The sequence below is a fragment of the Bombina bombina genome, chromosome 4 (genome assembly GCF_027579735.1).
Source record: "Bombina bombina isolate aBomBom1 chromosome 4, aBomBom1.pri, whole genome shotgun sequence".
Classification (NCBI taxonomy): Eukaryota; Metazoa; Chordata; class Amphibia; order Anura; family Bombinatoridae; genus Bombina; species Bombina bombina.
The window spans coordinates 1,162,669,833-1,162,686,456 of record NC_069502.1 but is presented as its reverse complement, the minus strand read 5'-3'; the positions used below and the strand labels follow the sequence as shown (position 1 = coordinate 1,162,686,456).

General features: G+C 35.0%; 1 protein-coding gene across 1 annotated transcript in view; it reads left to right on the top strand.

The window, feature by feature from the left end:
- Positions 1-16,624, top strand: part of ITPKB (inositol-trisphosphate 3-kinase B) — a 225,568-nt gene that overhangs the window by 112,055 nt on the left and 96,889 nt on the right. The window contains exon 3 of the mRNA XM_053712624.1: positions 10,292-10,391. Coding sequence (XP_053568599.1) covers positions 10,292-10,391 — 100 coding nt within the window. The remainder of the gene's footprint in view (positions 1-10,291; positions 10,392-16,624) is intronic.

The window sequence follows — 16,624 nt, the reverse complement described above, 5'->3', positions numbered from 1 at the left end:
ATACGTAGTTCCTAAGTCACAATTATATGGTTATACATCAGATGTCGATTTTCTAAATAAGCAATTACAAGAAGGCTAGGCTTCATAAATATATAAATGACATATATACAATTAAGTCACAGTATGAGACTATGCAGTGAATTATGGTATACTAGAATGAGTGTTTAAAAAACCATAAACATACGTAACTCTTAATCACAATATATAGTTATACATCAGATGTCACGTAACCCTTAACTTATTTTAGAGATATTATATAATTCACTAGGAGATAGTATGATCCTTTTTCTATATTTCACTAAGTTTTCAGCAATAAGGCTGTATTGGTAAATTACTCTGACATTATAGGAGAAGATTATTGCTTTATACTTAAATTAGCAGTTATAAGGACAGTTCTGAGAAAAACTATTTACGATTTATCTTATCATAGAATCTAGTTTATTTCTAAATGTTCTCTGTTCAGGAGTATAGATCAAAGAAAAGAGCCGGAGAGGCTTATCCATCCAAATATAGTACCTTAAGTACGACTATATTTATCTTATTTTAAGGGTATTGAGTAAATCACTAACAAACAATATAACCTTCTCTATGTTTCTCTGAATCAGCTATACAACTCTCTTGCTGATTAATCTATGACATTATAGAAGTAGACTATTATCTTATAACACAACTAACAAAGTGAAATTACTAAAGACAGATGTGTATAGATTATGTTAGCATGAAATCTGGAGGAAAGTTTTCTTGAAATTATCTCTATTCAGAGAAACCGGCAGACTTGGCATCCAGCTATTTTTCCAACAAAATGGTCCTTAATTTATATATGCAACTATAAAAAGGACCATAAGAAGGAGAGCATATAGAAGAAATAAAAAGATATATTTATAAGCAGGATTCAATGTCCTCTTCTATCTCTTCATTAATAAAGAGGTGCAATCTTTGATATCTTTGTCAGCTCATTAACGGTGATTTAATCCAGGTGGTTAAACAAATGATTGCCTTGTCACAGTTCACAGTATGATAGTCCGTATCTGTAGCCAAACAAGGATTAAAATACAAACAATAGTGACTATGTTAGTTTCACATAATCAGCGCAGTCTTTGCACTTAGACAAGTTATTCCATAGGACAAAGTATACTAACAAGGCACATAGACCAATGATCTTCTATTGTAGATTCTATCCAACATTTAGACTCTTGTAGCACTTGTGTGTTTTAATCAGTCTGTCAATTTTTTCCAGATAACTTAGCCTTACAAATACGTTGCGTTTTTTCATAGGCAAGGGCCACTATTTTTCATCCGCTAATTCAATTCAGTCAATCTGTGAATCATAAAGAATTCAATCTGTGAACCCTAAAGAAGTCCAATACCGTCTTACTGGCACTTATGTGGAAGGTTTAACTGACCGGCAAAACATTTTGAAATTCAGGGAAGCACACATATAGATAATCGTAATGCTATGTACAATCCATGTACTTTGTGCACTAAATCAGTTGTTTCAACATCCCCCATTCTTTAGCCAGGTAGATGTTAAAATAATTTCCCCTTGTTTATTTGTGTTTTAACATTGCTTGGCAGTTAGGTAGATGGTTCCATATAGGTCATCTACATTCTTATATCATGACTAGAGAGCCACTATTCTTCAGCCAGCAAACAAATACAATCAACCTAATTAATTCTACTCGGGGGCCAAACAAAGTTCCAGCAAAGCATAAACTATACTTAGCTTGAAATGGGTGAAGTGCCTTGGCCAGGGGACAGTGCGGCTACATATGGAGATCCGGCCCCCAGTCTGAGGTAATCTGTGATCGCAGCTTTCTTTCTGGTCTGAACGATATCCTGCTCCAAACCACATGGAGTGTAGCAGACTGCTGCGTCTCTTTTCCCTCTTAGTGGGTTGTGCTGCCCGCTTAGTGTAGTAGTAGAGCGGGTTGTCCCGGCGATCTTTCCCTCACCTAGGGAGTATGCATGCAGAGTGCTTGGATTTCGGCCGATATCGGTTTCAGGGAGATCCCTGTTCGGCGTTCTTTATCAACAGCGTTACGGCGCTCAGGTTTTTCGCACCAGTGTCCAGGCTCCTCCCACCAGAACTCCCATTCTATTGTCATTTGATCTCCACTATTTAACCTCTCAAGGAAAGTGAAAAAATTATGTTATGATGGTGTTTCTATAAAGTTTGGTCACTATACTATATTCACTATAATAGGGGGATTTTTTGGCAGAATAACATTTTGAATTGAATGTCCCTTATAAGGGACATTCTAATGCAAATATCACATGCAATAATGTATTCTAACTTAATGTTACTATTGCAAAAGCTTTAAATATATAGTCCTGAGCAGAACATGCCTAGTAATTGGCTAGATTAAATTGCATTTTCCGATTGGCTGTGACCTGTTTAGAGGATGCAAGCCTTGCAGCTACAACTTGTGGGATTTGCCTGTGTGTTTAATTCCTTTGTGAGAGATTCAGGTACTAGTGTAAAAACAATGTGCTCTTAAGTAATAGTGCATGTCATTTTTAGGGTAGAATGTCCCTTTAATATTTTGGTGTAAGATGGGAGAAAATAAACCCAGTGATCCTGTCTATAATGTATGTTGATGAGAAACTCATTATTTCCTGCTAACAGCACTCATTATTGGCTCACCTTAGTGTGTCTCAGGACACTGACTGGCACTGTCTATGCATATTACAGCTGACGTGTTGCAGGTGCCAACTTGTTTTGTTTTGCTGAGATTAAGTGCCTTGAGCCTTTCCCAGTGCAGACTGTATACTGGGAATCCACAGTTACACAGTTTATACTCTTTGTATGTAAACTCTTTCTAAGTACAATTTGATATCTGTTATGCAATAACTTCCTTTCCCGTGTAGGGTAGACGGGAGTTAAGACAAAGCAACGCTAGACTTACAGCATCAGTGGGGGCAATTCTAGAGAAAATAGTGCAGTCATAAAATACTCTAAAGCATTAAAATATTTCATTTGTGTACAAAAGCATGTGTGTAGCTGTGCCTGTATTGGACACAACTTTTGGGCCAACCAGGGGTGGCATATGCATGTAACTACAAATCAGAGTGTATCTACAATAAAAGCTCCAGTTGATATTAAATTAATCCCATTAAAACGGTGACCAATTTAACCCCTGCAATCATATCCCTGAACTCTATTTCTATCCAGAAAAGTATTTAAACAATTTTTAAATGCATTTAATATATTGGCATTCACTACCTCCTTAGGTAATAAGTTCCACAATTGAATTGCTCTTACAGTGAAAAAAACCCCCAATTACGTTAATGGTGATTACATCTCCTTTCCTCCAGCCTTAAATTGTGACCTCTTGTCACAAACTATTTTATTAGACTAAACAGAGCTTTCACAATCTCTGTATATGGGCATTAAATATATTTATATACTCATGTCACCTCTCAAGCGCCTTTTTTCTAGCTCTCCTCATAGCCATTCCCTATCTCCATTCCTCTTATTGGTTTTGAGGCCCTTCTCTGATTTTTTTTCTAAGTCTGCAATTAGAACCTTACATTTTCCAGTATTAAATCTCATTTTCCATTTACCTGCCCATTCTTCTATTTTTTGTAAATCCCCTTGTAAAGCAATTTCATCCTGCACTTCCCTAATGACCTTACACAACTTTGTATAATCTGCAAAATAGAGATGTTGCTATTTAATCCTTGCTCCTTTTTTTTGTATACTTTGTTACAATCCTTATATATTGAGAATGTTGAGTCTGTACTATTTTCTGAAATAATTTAAATGCCCCTAAGTTTTTTCCCTAATTTCTCTTAACACATTTTTATTTAGCCACATTGGCTTAGATTTATTTATTTTACTTGTGTAAGTATGTGGTATGTGTTGATATGTATATTTATTTAACAAACTTGTAAATGTTATCCATTTATCCTCTGTATTTTTATTAGAGAATACTTTGTCCAAATTTATGTTATTTAACGCAATATATTATATTATAAATATGAGAATTTTACTATTACATTATAATGTTCCTTGCGGATGGTTATTCTAAACATCTAGGTGATCTGGGAATATTTTACTTCAATTTGTCTTCATTATCCCCTTGTCATATTTCCTTTTAGCTGCACACAATCATTTACCATCTCCTCTCCATATTTCATCTGACATTACCTCCTTCCGGCTCCTAGGAGGCAGATTTTTGCTGCTTCTGGTCACATGGTCTGAAGGGAGAGACTAAACAGTATTGGCAGCACTGGGCAGGTGATAAAGAGATTGTTTTATAAACTCACAGCTGCTGTCACCTCTGTGCATCTCTGGAATTTTGTGGGACCACCCTAAAACCGCCATTAATAAAAAAAGAGTTGAAGTTTGTATTGAAACCCACCTTATAAATTAACTACTTATAATATTCTTGTTTTTCTTTATTTATTCATATTAAATGACAAAAAAAACCCATACAAGTTTAGGAAACATTTCAGCATACTCAACATTTCTGCAAAAAGTTGACATTGAAAGTTGACTTTAATACAGTTTAGTAAGCCAACATAATATATAGGTTTTACAATTTTTATTATCTGGCAAAATGTCCTTTTTCTTTTCTGCTTTGGCACTTGTAGTATCCATCTGCTAAAGAAGCACAATTCCTACAAAATGTGTCATGATGCTTTTTTTTTTATCAGTCGCTGTCATCCAAACTGTATTATGTATTACATTTGTATTCAGTTATTCACTCAGCCTGAATCTGGATTAAAACATAAATTTCTGCTTGGTGCCTAAAAATGTAATGACCCAAATGAGAAAAAAACAAAACACTGTAATATTTTGGGCATTTACACCCATTTCAGTTTATTATTATTACCTACAAGAGGCTGATTTTGAGTTCTAGAGGGTTGCCGGTCATAAGTTTAAGATTGTTTTTGCTGCTAGCATTTAACTGAAATTAATATCTAAAGATAAGTGTGCTGTCATTTCCCCTTGCACAGTTTAACCTTTGCAACAGGAAGATAAATAGCATCTTGTGTGTTTGGAATATATATTAATCCTGAATAAACCAATTATTTGGTGTTTCCTTCTCTACCAATACAGCTGTGGGAGCTGTCCAAATCAGCCAATGAAAATTAGCATAAAGCAGGCAACTGAAACGTACATATCTCTTACTTAACCTTTTTTTTTTAGGCTAAAAAATATTTTTAAACATGCTGCTCTTCACATATTTTTTACAATGTCCCTTTAAGAATTCATAGAGGCAATGTTTTTATTGCATACTCACTGCATCTTTATATGTAATCTTAACAAATGTTTCCAATAATAATGTTACTTTGTGTGCTGCTTTTTTCTTTGAGAACTGATCCCATTTTCCATACACCTTGTGCCAATTCCAAACTACCAATCAAGTTCCAGATTGTTTATGATAGCTATTTATTTTATTATTAAAGGGACAGTAAAGTCATAATTAGACATCCGTGATTTAGCCAGAACATACCATTTTAAACAATGTTCCAATTTACTTCTATTATTTAATTTGCTTCCTTCTCTTGTTATCTTTTGCTGAAAGGTTTATCTAGGTAAGCTCAGGAGCAGCAAAGAACCTAGGTTCTAGCTGCTGATTGGTGGTTGCATATATAAACCTTTTGTCATTGGCTCACCCAAGTGTTCAGTTAGAAACCAGTAGTGCATTGCTGCTCCTTCAATAAATGATACCAAGAGAATGAAGCAAATTTGATAATAGAAGTAAACTGGAAAGTTGTTTAAAATTGTATGTTCTACCTAAATCATGAAAGAAAAAAATGGGTTTCATGTCCCTTTAATCATTTGTTTAACTTGTATTGATTGAGCAGGAAGTGTTTGTATTTGTTGTCATCCAATATGGAGCTCTCTTCCATTGAGCCGTTAAAAATGGAGCCGTAAGCTACCGAAGCGGCCGACAGCTAAAAGTAATTTACGGATCCATTTTAGTACCAGGTTTCCATTGAAATATTCTGCGCATTGCATGCAGTCGCTCTTTTCGTGTAGCTGTAAGTTAGCGTTGTGTTAACGCTTCCATCTGACGTCGGATTTCTTGAAAATCAATTAGTTGCTAAAGTAACCCAACCTTACACTATAGAATTTACGTTTAAACGTCCATGCTCCTTACCTGTGATCACCTCTCAAGAAAAATAAAGATACACTTATCCATATTTTTAACAATAATCAAATACTATTTGTTAATATAATTATATTTACCACTTCATAAATATAAGTAATATGTATTACTGCCCTAGGCATAGGTCTATTTTGAATTCTGTATATATATTCTTGCATATATTATTATATTTAAATATATACTGATATTTTTATTAGAATATAAGTTCAACTATTCCTTATTTCTACATTAAAACACTTGCATTATTTGCATGTTTTATAATTTCAATAGAAAATAGGTCCCAAAAAGCAAAATTTTCCTCTTTTAGACCCTAGTTGAGTTGGGTATAATATTACTCAATGTATCGACAGCCTCCGACAGTGTATTAATGTTTTGCGCTTTCATTGGAAACCTGGTATAATTTATCGATTAATGGCTTCTTTTACTTTCTATGGGACGCAAAGATATTTTCGGCAGCCAAAGTCCGGCTGCCGATATTGAGGTATAACGCGACATTGGAAACAGTCGATAAATGATATTGCTTCCGACAGCATATTTATCGGTTTGCGAGCGCACGCAATCGGAATTATGGCTCAATGGAAGCGAGCTCATGGTGTGTTTTGCTCAAGCACAAAATCACTGTTACATTCAAAAAGCTTTGGGGTACTCAAGTAATGCATGGAAAAGTATTGAATTTGATAAATGAAATATGTCCCCTTAAATGTGTTAAGTATCAAGACTGTGATCAGAAAAACAGGACTGGCATTTAGGGCCATTTTTCGCCGAAACAAGAATAAAAAGACATGCTGTAGATGAACAATGAATAGCTTATAGTGATCATGAGAACATTGAAAATGTCCCATTCCATTCATTGTAGCCCGATCTTCAGTTGCTGAAGGGTTAACCATACAGTTGCTTGAATTTCACATTCAGAATGTGTGGGTGGTTGAATATTCATAATAAAGCATTTTGTGAGGATGACAGAACAAACACACAGTATTTGACAAGATGATTTCTGATAATCAGAGTGTATTGGAAAGGCCAGGTCACATAATTATAGCGCAATCACATTGTTCTCTACATTATTACAACTGAATAGGCACACATCTTTATAAGAAACATATAAACAAGAAACACTGAATTTCAAAAGAAATGTTTCAATATTTTTTTTTTTTTAGATTCTTGACACACTATTTGTTGCAGTTGAAAGTATCTGTCAGTGCAGATAAATGGGCGTCCCAGGGTACTTTTAAAGACAAACTGACAGACAACACACAATGTGAGTGGGCTGCTACAAATACAGCCTCACATAAATTTGTAAAACTGTGTACACACGACAGGTCTGAAGGAATCATTTGTAGCATGGTTGTATATGTTTGCATGTGTCACTCTGCATGTACAAGTTTATTAGCTGCCTAGTGTTTTTTTGTCTCACATATCCCTGTTTTAGAGGGATAGTTTCTCTTTCTAGAACACATTCTCCTGTACTTCCTAGTCATGAGAGGTTATCAGTTTATATTATGAAATCTTAATCTAACATAAATTACAACATTTAGGGCTAGATAACAAGTGGAACACAATTGATAGCACATGGTTCATTATCTTTTGTACGTCATTGTGCAAAAAAATAAAACACAATCTCATCTTAAAGAGCGTGGTTAAAGGGACACACCAATTTTTTTCTTGTATGATTCAGATAGAGCATGCAATTTTATGCAACTTTGTAATTTTACTCCTATTATCGATTTTTCTTTGTTCTCTTGGTATCTTTATTTGAATGTAAGCATAGAAGTCGGCCCATTTTTGGTTCAACACCCTGGATAGCGCTTGCTGATTGGTGGCTACATTTAACCACGAATCAGCAGGTGCTAAAGCAAAGATGAGCTGGCGGATTAGGGGTTAATACATTAGGTAGTTTGCGATGTTGGGGTTAGGCTGATTTCGGGGTTAATAATTGAATTATTAGTTGAGATGTGGGTTTGATGGCGGATATAGGGGTTAATACTTTTTTTATTTTATGCGATGTGGGTTTGATGGCGTATATAGGGGTTAATATACTTTATTAGTTATTGCGGTGGGGAATTGCGGTTGACAGGTAGATAGATATTGCGCATGCTTTATGTGTCAGTTAATATTTTCAGGAGTTACGCGAGTAATATTTTCAGGTGTTTACGATGCTCACATTCTCAGCGCAAGGCTTGCTGCAGCTGCCTTTGTGTGGCAAGGTGAAAATAGAGTAATTTTTTTCCATTTTCGCCACGTAAGTCCTTGCGCTGAATATGTGATACCGATTTGTGACGCGGTTCTATGTTAGTTTATTGGAGTAAAAATTGCAGCCAACGGGTGAAATATACGTGCCACATTTATATGCGGTGCTGTATATTGGATACCAAAACATATCCAATATATATATATATATGCTGCTTTTATAAGCATAAAAAGCAGCAGCAGCGGCTTTTGCGGGTGACGGCGCATGTGTAATGGAGTCCTTTATGTTAAAAAAGAAAAGCAACAGTCCCAAAGTAAAATATATAAAGAGAGATTAAGAGGATTTTTAAGTTTGACTATTTTGAAAACTTGCAATACATATATTACTGGAGGGAAACTTCCCCTTATTATATATACAAGGATATATTTTATTTTGTTTATATAGATTTGCGATTTGTGGTAGTGAATGTGTTAATCTATGATGCTGTAAGACCCAAATTGTTCCAGGCAAATGTTTAAAATATATGTACAAAATCACTGATTTAAACGCAATGCATTTTGCCTAAAACAATACACAGCTTCCTTAGAAGAAGTGCAAATGTGCTTGACCTAAAAACAAATTTAGGGTCTCTACGATAATGTACAATAATAATAGAGCAGTAAAATATTTTAAGTGAATATGGAAGACGTTATTTCTTCGTTGCATCTGATGTTTATATCAAAATGTGTTTGAATAATTAAAAAATAAATAAAAATAAAATATGTTTGCTATATTTTATTTTAGAAGTATTACTTGCATATAACAATGTGTTCAAACCTCTGCAACTATGTGTTTAAACCTGTTTTATTAAGAATATTTTAATGTATAACCACTTCCATAGGAAGGCTTCACAGTGAGGAGTTAAAGGGATATCAAATTACAAAAACATAATCATCTAATGTGTAAAAGCATGTTGTTATTGTACTGTTGCTTGTGTGTGTTTAAAGGGATGCTAAACCCAATTTTTTTTCGTTCATGATTCGGATAGAGCATGCAATTTTAAGCAACTTTCTAATTTACTCCTATTATCAATTTTCTTTGTTCTCTTGGTATCTTTATTTGAAAAACAGGAATGCAAGCTTAAAGGGACACTGTACCCAAAAAAATTATTTTGTGATTCAGATTAAGCATGAAATTTTAAGCAACTTTTTAATTTACTCCTATTATCAAATTTTCTTCATTCTCTTGGTATCTTTATTTGAAATGCAAGAATGTAAGTTTAGATGCCGGCCCATTTTGGTGAACAACCTGGGTTGTCCTTGCTGATTGGTGGATAAATTCATCCACCAATAAAAAAAAAGTGCTTCCAGACTACTGAAACCAAAAAAAAAGCTTAGATGCCTTCTTTCTCAAATAATGATAGCAAGAGAACGAAGAAAAATTGATAATAGGAGTAAATTAGACATTTGCTTAAAATTGCATGCTCTTTCTGAATTACAAAAGAAAAAAATTGGGTTCAGTGTCCCTTTATGAGCCGGACCATTTTTGGTTCATCACCCAGGTAGCGCTTTCTGATTGGTGGCTTCACATATATACCTCTTGTCATTGGCTCACCAAATGTGTTCAGCTAGCCCCCAGTCGAGCATTGCTGCTCTTTCAACAAAGGATAACATAAGAATAAAGCAAATTTGGTAATAGAAGTAAACTGGAAATTTGTTTCAAATGGTATGCTCTATCTGAATCATGAAAGAAAAAAAATCTCTCTATTGCAAAATACGTTTTAAAAGCATTTTGTTTGTTTAAATTGTTTTGCTGTGTAGGAACCTATCCTGTAAAAATACCCTTGCTAGTTTATCTTATCTCCTTTGCTGTGGTCAGTTAGGGACAGATATATAAAATCCAGTGACTCTTATTGGTAGAAAATATATTCTGTTGCCGTTTGATTTACTTGTTAGTGCGCTGTATTATAACATTAAGGTAATTCATTGTTTTTCTATTACAGAGCAAATCATGGAGAAAGATCAAGAACATGGTGCACTGGTCCCCGTTTGTTATGTCTTTCAAGAAGAAATACCCATGGATCCAGCTAGCAGGACATGCAGGTACTGTGTAATATGTTGGTGGTTTTCATACTTCCCCTGCGAATGACGCAGGCGCATCACATAGCACCTAGAGTTTACCCCAGAACTTATATTTTTTTAATCATTCTAAATGTATATTAAAGGGATATGGAACTCAAATTTTTTCTTTCATGATTCAGAAAGTGCATGTGATTTTAAATAACTTTCCAATTTACTTCTATAATTTAATTTGCTTCCTTCTCTTTTTATCCTTTTCTGAAAGGTTTATCTAGCAAAGAACATAGGTTCTAGCTGCTGATTGGTGGCTGCATTTATATACCAATTGTCATTGGCTCACCCATGTGTTCATTTAGAAACCAGTAGTGCATTGCTGATCCTTCAACAACTGATACCAAGAGAATGAAGCACATTTGATAATAGAAGTAAACTGGAAAATTGTTTAAAATTGTATGTTCTACCTAAATCATGAAAGAAAATCTTTGGGTTTCATGTCCCTTTAAAAAAATGCATGTTAAGCAAATCCTGCAAATGAAAGATATGTTTAGACAATGTGCAGCATTTTATTGTGCCTCTCTAAGGTGTGTGGGAATTTTTTTTTTTTTTCAAACCAGCTTTATTGAAATAAAAGATGTACAGTACAAATAATGCAAAAAGAAAGTGCTTACCATATATGAGTACAATATAGACTGCTGGTAGTTTTAATAACTAAAATAATATATATATATATATATATATATATATATATATACACACACAGATATAAGTACACTCACAGGAACGAACAACCGTCTTAATACCATTGTTAGCCTGTTCTATGGCGATTTACCACCTGGGTGCAGCTTTTTAGCCCAGTAATGCTTTTCACAGAGTAGAACTTTCCTGTAGTTTATCAGTCCTGATCCCGCCTATTACCGTCAGTCCAGCGCCGAAATACCAGGCAATTCCTCTCTGAACAAGGAACACAGCAACTCCAGATGATCGTTTCGGCCTTCATTGCGCCTCGTCAGTGAGGTGTATAGGCGGGATCAGACTGATAAACTACAGGAAAAGTTCTACTCTGTGAAAAAGCATTACTGGGCTAAAAAGATGTTGCAACCAGGTGGTAAATCGCCGTAGAACAGACTAACAATGGTATTGAGCTGGTTGTTCATTCTGTGAGTGCATTTCTCTTTGTATGTATGTGTATATATATATATATATATTAGGGCTGCAACTAGACGATTATTTACATAATCGATTAATCGGACGATTATATTTTCGATTAATCGACTAATCGGATAAAAGAGAATCAATAATAGTTTTCTATGTTTTAAATAAAATCCACATAATGAGTGTTACAAATATAAACTTCAGACTAAAACTTTACATTAACACAACCGTTTCTTCAATTTTTAAGCAGCAGAGCACAGTTTTTATAATTAAACAAAACAAAACCACAAACTGTATGAAAAGAGGTAGAACTAGAAAGAGTTATGCTATCACTGTTAATAACATTCTGTTATTCACTCTTTCAGAAACTTTGCATTGAAATGCAAAAATCTCAACATGTCCACATGCTTCTGGCTAAGTCTGGTTCTCTGTTTGGCAGCTATATTTCCTGCAGCAGAGAAAAGGCTGTTGAGGTGTATAAGTAGGGTTTTGCCAATTTCACCAAAGTGGGATATTTATCTTTGTTAGCTCTTCACCAATGCTAAGTGTTTTTCTACCTTGGCAAGGGGCCTCTCAATAAAGTAACCCTTGACTTCATTCTAACATAAAAAATATCTTGAATATCTATATGCAGTGGTAAATAACCAGCTATAAAGGTAAGGGGAAATATCTAGTCCGCTCTAAAAATAACGGAATATTTACTTTTAAAGGTTGAATCTGGAACATATTATCACAATTTATTAAAAAAAAATAATCAAAAGCGCTAAGCACTGTATATCAATAGGACAAAGCCTTACACATTATTTATACAGTACATATAATCAGCAAAAGCAAGGCAATACGCTAATAATTGTGCAAACAGATAATAGTGCACATCAATTTAAATAACTCCCAATCAATCTAGGGGCAAGGTGTAAACAACAAGCTCTGCACTATATCAAAAAATCATAGTTCCAAATCACCAGATTTAATATAAACAATCCAAATGATGACTATTATATCTGGGTTGCACATAAGCCAGGGGTAGTTGTAAACGTATACTGTCCTGAAAAAGTGACGTCCTTTAGGCTAAGGACATAACCATAAAACACAATACCATGTGCAGGAGCTCAGTGTTATAAAGCAGCTGGAGTAGTGCACAGACCAACAAATTGCAAACCGATTAATCGATATGAGATTCGTTGACAACTATTTTCATAATCGATTATTATCGATTATGACGATTAGTTGTTGCAGCTCTAATATATATAGTATATATAAACACACACACATACAGTCATGGCCAGAAATATTGGCACCCCTGCATTTCTGTCAGATAATGCACCACCTCACCCATAACATTTTTGCAATTACAAATGTTTAGGCATTCTCATGTTTATTTTTTTTGTTTGTATTGGTATGACACAAAAAAGTAGAGAAAAAAAGCCAAATCTGACACATTCCACGCAAAACTCCAAAGATGGACTGAACAAAATTATTGGCACCTTCTTAAAATTGTAAGAAATAATTGCATTCAAAGTTTGTGATGCTCCTGTAATTTGTAATTAAACTCACCTGTATCAATTAACACCTGCTGACAATATACAAATCACACCGGCAACCAGTTAAAATGGTGAGAAATTGACTTAACCTTTGTGTTGTGTGGCTCTGTGTGCCACACTGAGCATGGAGAAGAGAAAGAGCAGCAAAGAATTGTCTGAGGATTTGAGAACAAAAATTATGGAAAAGCATGGACAATCTCAAGGTTACAAGTCCATCTCCAGAGATCTTAATGTTCCTGTGTCCCCTGTGCGCAACATTGTCAAGAAGTTTAAAGCCCATGGTACTGTAGCTAATCTCCCTGGACATGGACGAAAGAGAAAAATTGATCAAAGATTGCACAAAGGATTGTTCCAGTGGTGGATAAAGAACCTCGATCAACTTCCAGACAAATTCAAGCTGACCTTCAGGCACAGGGTACAAATGTGTCAGCTTGCACTATAGGTCGCCATCTGAATGAAAAGGTACGCTATGGTAGGAGACCCAGTAGGACCCCACTGCTGACACAGAAAAAGCCTGATTGGAGTTTGCCAAAACTTACCTGAGGAAGCCAAAATACTTTTGGGAGAATGTGCTGTAGACAGATGAAACAAAATTACAGCTTTTTGGTAAAGCCCATCATTCTAATGTTTTCAGAAAAAGAAATGAGGCTTTTAAAGAAAAGAATACAGTCCCTACAGTCAAACATGGTGGAGGTTCACTGATGTTTGGGGCTTGCTTTGCTGCTTCAGGCACTGGATGTCTTGACTGTGTGCATGACATAATTAAAGGGACACTGTACCTAAATTTTTTCTTTTGTAATTCAGAAAGAGCATGCCATTTTAAGCAACTTTCTAATTTACTCCTATTATCATTTTCCTTCGTTCTCTTGCTATCATTATTTGAAAAAGAAGGCATCTAAGCTTTTTTTTGTTTTCAGTACTCTGGACAGCACTTTTTTATTGGTGGATGAATTTATCCACCAATCAGCAAGGACAACCCAGGTTGTTCACCAAAAAATGGGCCGGCATCTAAACTTACATTCTTGCATTTCAAATAAAGATACCAAGAGAATGAAGAAAATTTGATGATAGGAGTAAATTAGAAAGTTGCTTAAAATTTCATGCTCAATCTGAATCACGAAAGAAAATTTTGGGTACAGTGTCCCTTTAAATCTGAAGGCTACCAAAGAATTCTGTGGTGCAATGTAGGGCCCAGTGTCAGAAAGTTTGGTCACTGTCAGAGGTCATGGATCTTACAGCAGGACAATGACCCAAAGCACACGTCAAAAAGTACCCAGAAATGGTTTAAGACAAAGCGCTGGTGAGTACTGAACTGGCCAGCAATGAGTCCAGATCTCAATCCCATAGAGCACCTGTGGAGAGATCTTGAAACAACAGTTGGGAAAAGGAACCCTTCCAATCTGAGAGACCTGGAGCAGTTGGCAAAGGAGAGTGATCCAAAATTCCAGTAGAGAGGTGTAAGAAACTCATTGATGGTTAGAGGAAGCAATTGATTTTAGTTATTTTTTGTCTAAACATTTGTAATTGCAACAATTTTCTGGGTAAGGTGGTGCATTATCTGGCAGAAATGCAGGGGTGCCCATATTTTTGGCCATGACTGTGTATGTATATTTAAAGGTATAGATATATACAGATATATATAGGAATTTCTATTTATAAATACATAGAACATATTCCACTATATGCAGAACATTGGAATGTGAAATATATTACAGTAAATAGATAGTTAAAACCTTTATTAAAAATTAATATTGCATAAATATGCTTTTACATGTTTTCATCTACTTAACGGCAAATGGCTTCAATGCACTTCTATAAATTTCTATATATATTTATACATATGTATTTATGTATTTATATGTGTATATATATCTGTGAATACATATATAGTGATATAAATACATAAATACATAGGTACACACACACACACATATATATATTGTATATATATATATATATATATATATATACACGCACATGCATCTACATCTTTATACATGTACACCTGAGACCTAATATCTTTGAGCCCTTATAACTTTTGTGTGCAATATTTTTTTTTATTATAATTTTTATTAGATCATGTTATTATGAATGTAACTATACTTTGTGTCATGTATTTGTTTATGTGTTTTGTGCAACTTTTATGTTTTGCAAAACAGTTAACCAGAGCTCTGATGTCGCGGTGCAATCGTGATTGCACTCACGTGATCGCTCTTACTTTCAACGTGTAATACGAGCGTTAAGCCTGATGAGCATAAACCCCTTTAACGTTTGCACTCCACTTGTAATCTATCCCTAAATCTGCTTGCTTCTCTAACCCAAAAATTCTTATCCCAGTGCAGGGTTATGACCTTTGGATTTAAGCGCTGATAATCTGCTTGGTGCCAGACCACAAACTAATCCACTGCAAAACATTGTAATGATTTTGCTAACAACAAATATTATGTCATAGCCTGCTTCTAGAGTTGCAGCAACAAACAGCTTAAAGCTGCTAACGCCATATTTACCTGAGTGTAAATTAAAATCAAATGAAATCAACAGGCCTTGAAACTGATTCCAACTGTGACAAATGGGTCAGTTATACTAATAAATGTATTCCTGTGATGAGTCTTTTTGAAGGATTTTGAGGGAGAGTGAAAGTAATTTGTTGTCTCCATAATTACAACTACTGACTTTAGTTGTCGACATTAACAACAACCAATGTACCCTGCACGTCGGAGGTTGTTCAGATGCGAATATACAGGCGCCAGATATAGCGCAGGTCTTTCCGATTTCAGCAAGACTGCACTATATCTGCATGCCTCTGGAAGTGAGGTATGCAGTTCTAGCACAGCATCCCTGCTGTCGGTTATGGGATATGTCAGTCTTAAGGGGTTAATAAATCCTAGAGTTTTCAATTGGGCTGTGCATTTTACTTGTATTGTTTATGTATATCCCTTAAAGGGACAGTCTAGTCCAAAATAAACTTTCATGATTCAGATAGGGCATGTGATTTTAAACAACTTTCCAATTTACTTTTATCACCAATTTTGCTTTGTTCTATTGGTATTCTTAGTTGAAAGCTAAACTTAGGAGGTTCATATGCAAATTTCTTAGACCTTGAAGGCAGCACCTTAATGAATGCATTTTGACGTTTTTTTTACCAACACTGTGCTCACGCACAGGAGTAAGCACTGATTGGCTAAAGTGCAAGTCTTTCAAAAGAACTGAAATAAGGGGGCAGTTTGCAGAGGCTTAGATACAAGATAATCACAGAGGTAAAACATGTATTATTATTATAACTGTGTTGGTTATGTAAAAATAGGGAATGGGTAATATCTTTCTTTTAAAACAATAAAAATTCTGGTGTAGACTGTCCCTTTAAAAGAACACCAACATCAAACTTAAACTGCCAAGATTCAGATATAGCATGCCGTTTAAAAGGTACTTCTGGGAGCTAGCTAAACATATTTGGGGCTAGACTATGAGTGGAGCGCTATTTAGCGATCCTGCTCGCGCATTAACTTTGCTAGACAGAGGCTTTTTCCACGCACCGGGTTGCGCTTGTACTACAAGTTGAAAGTA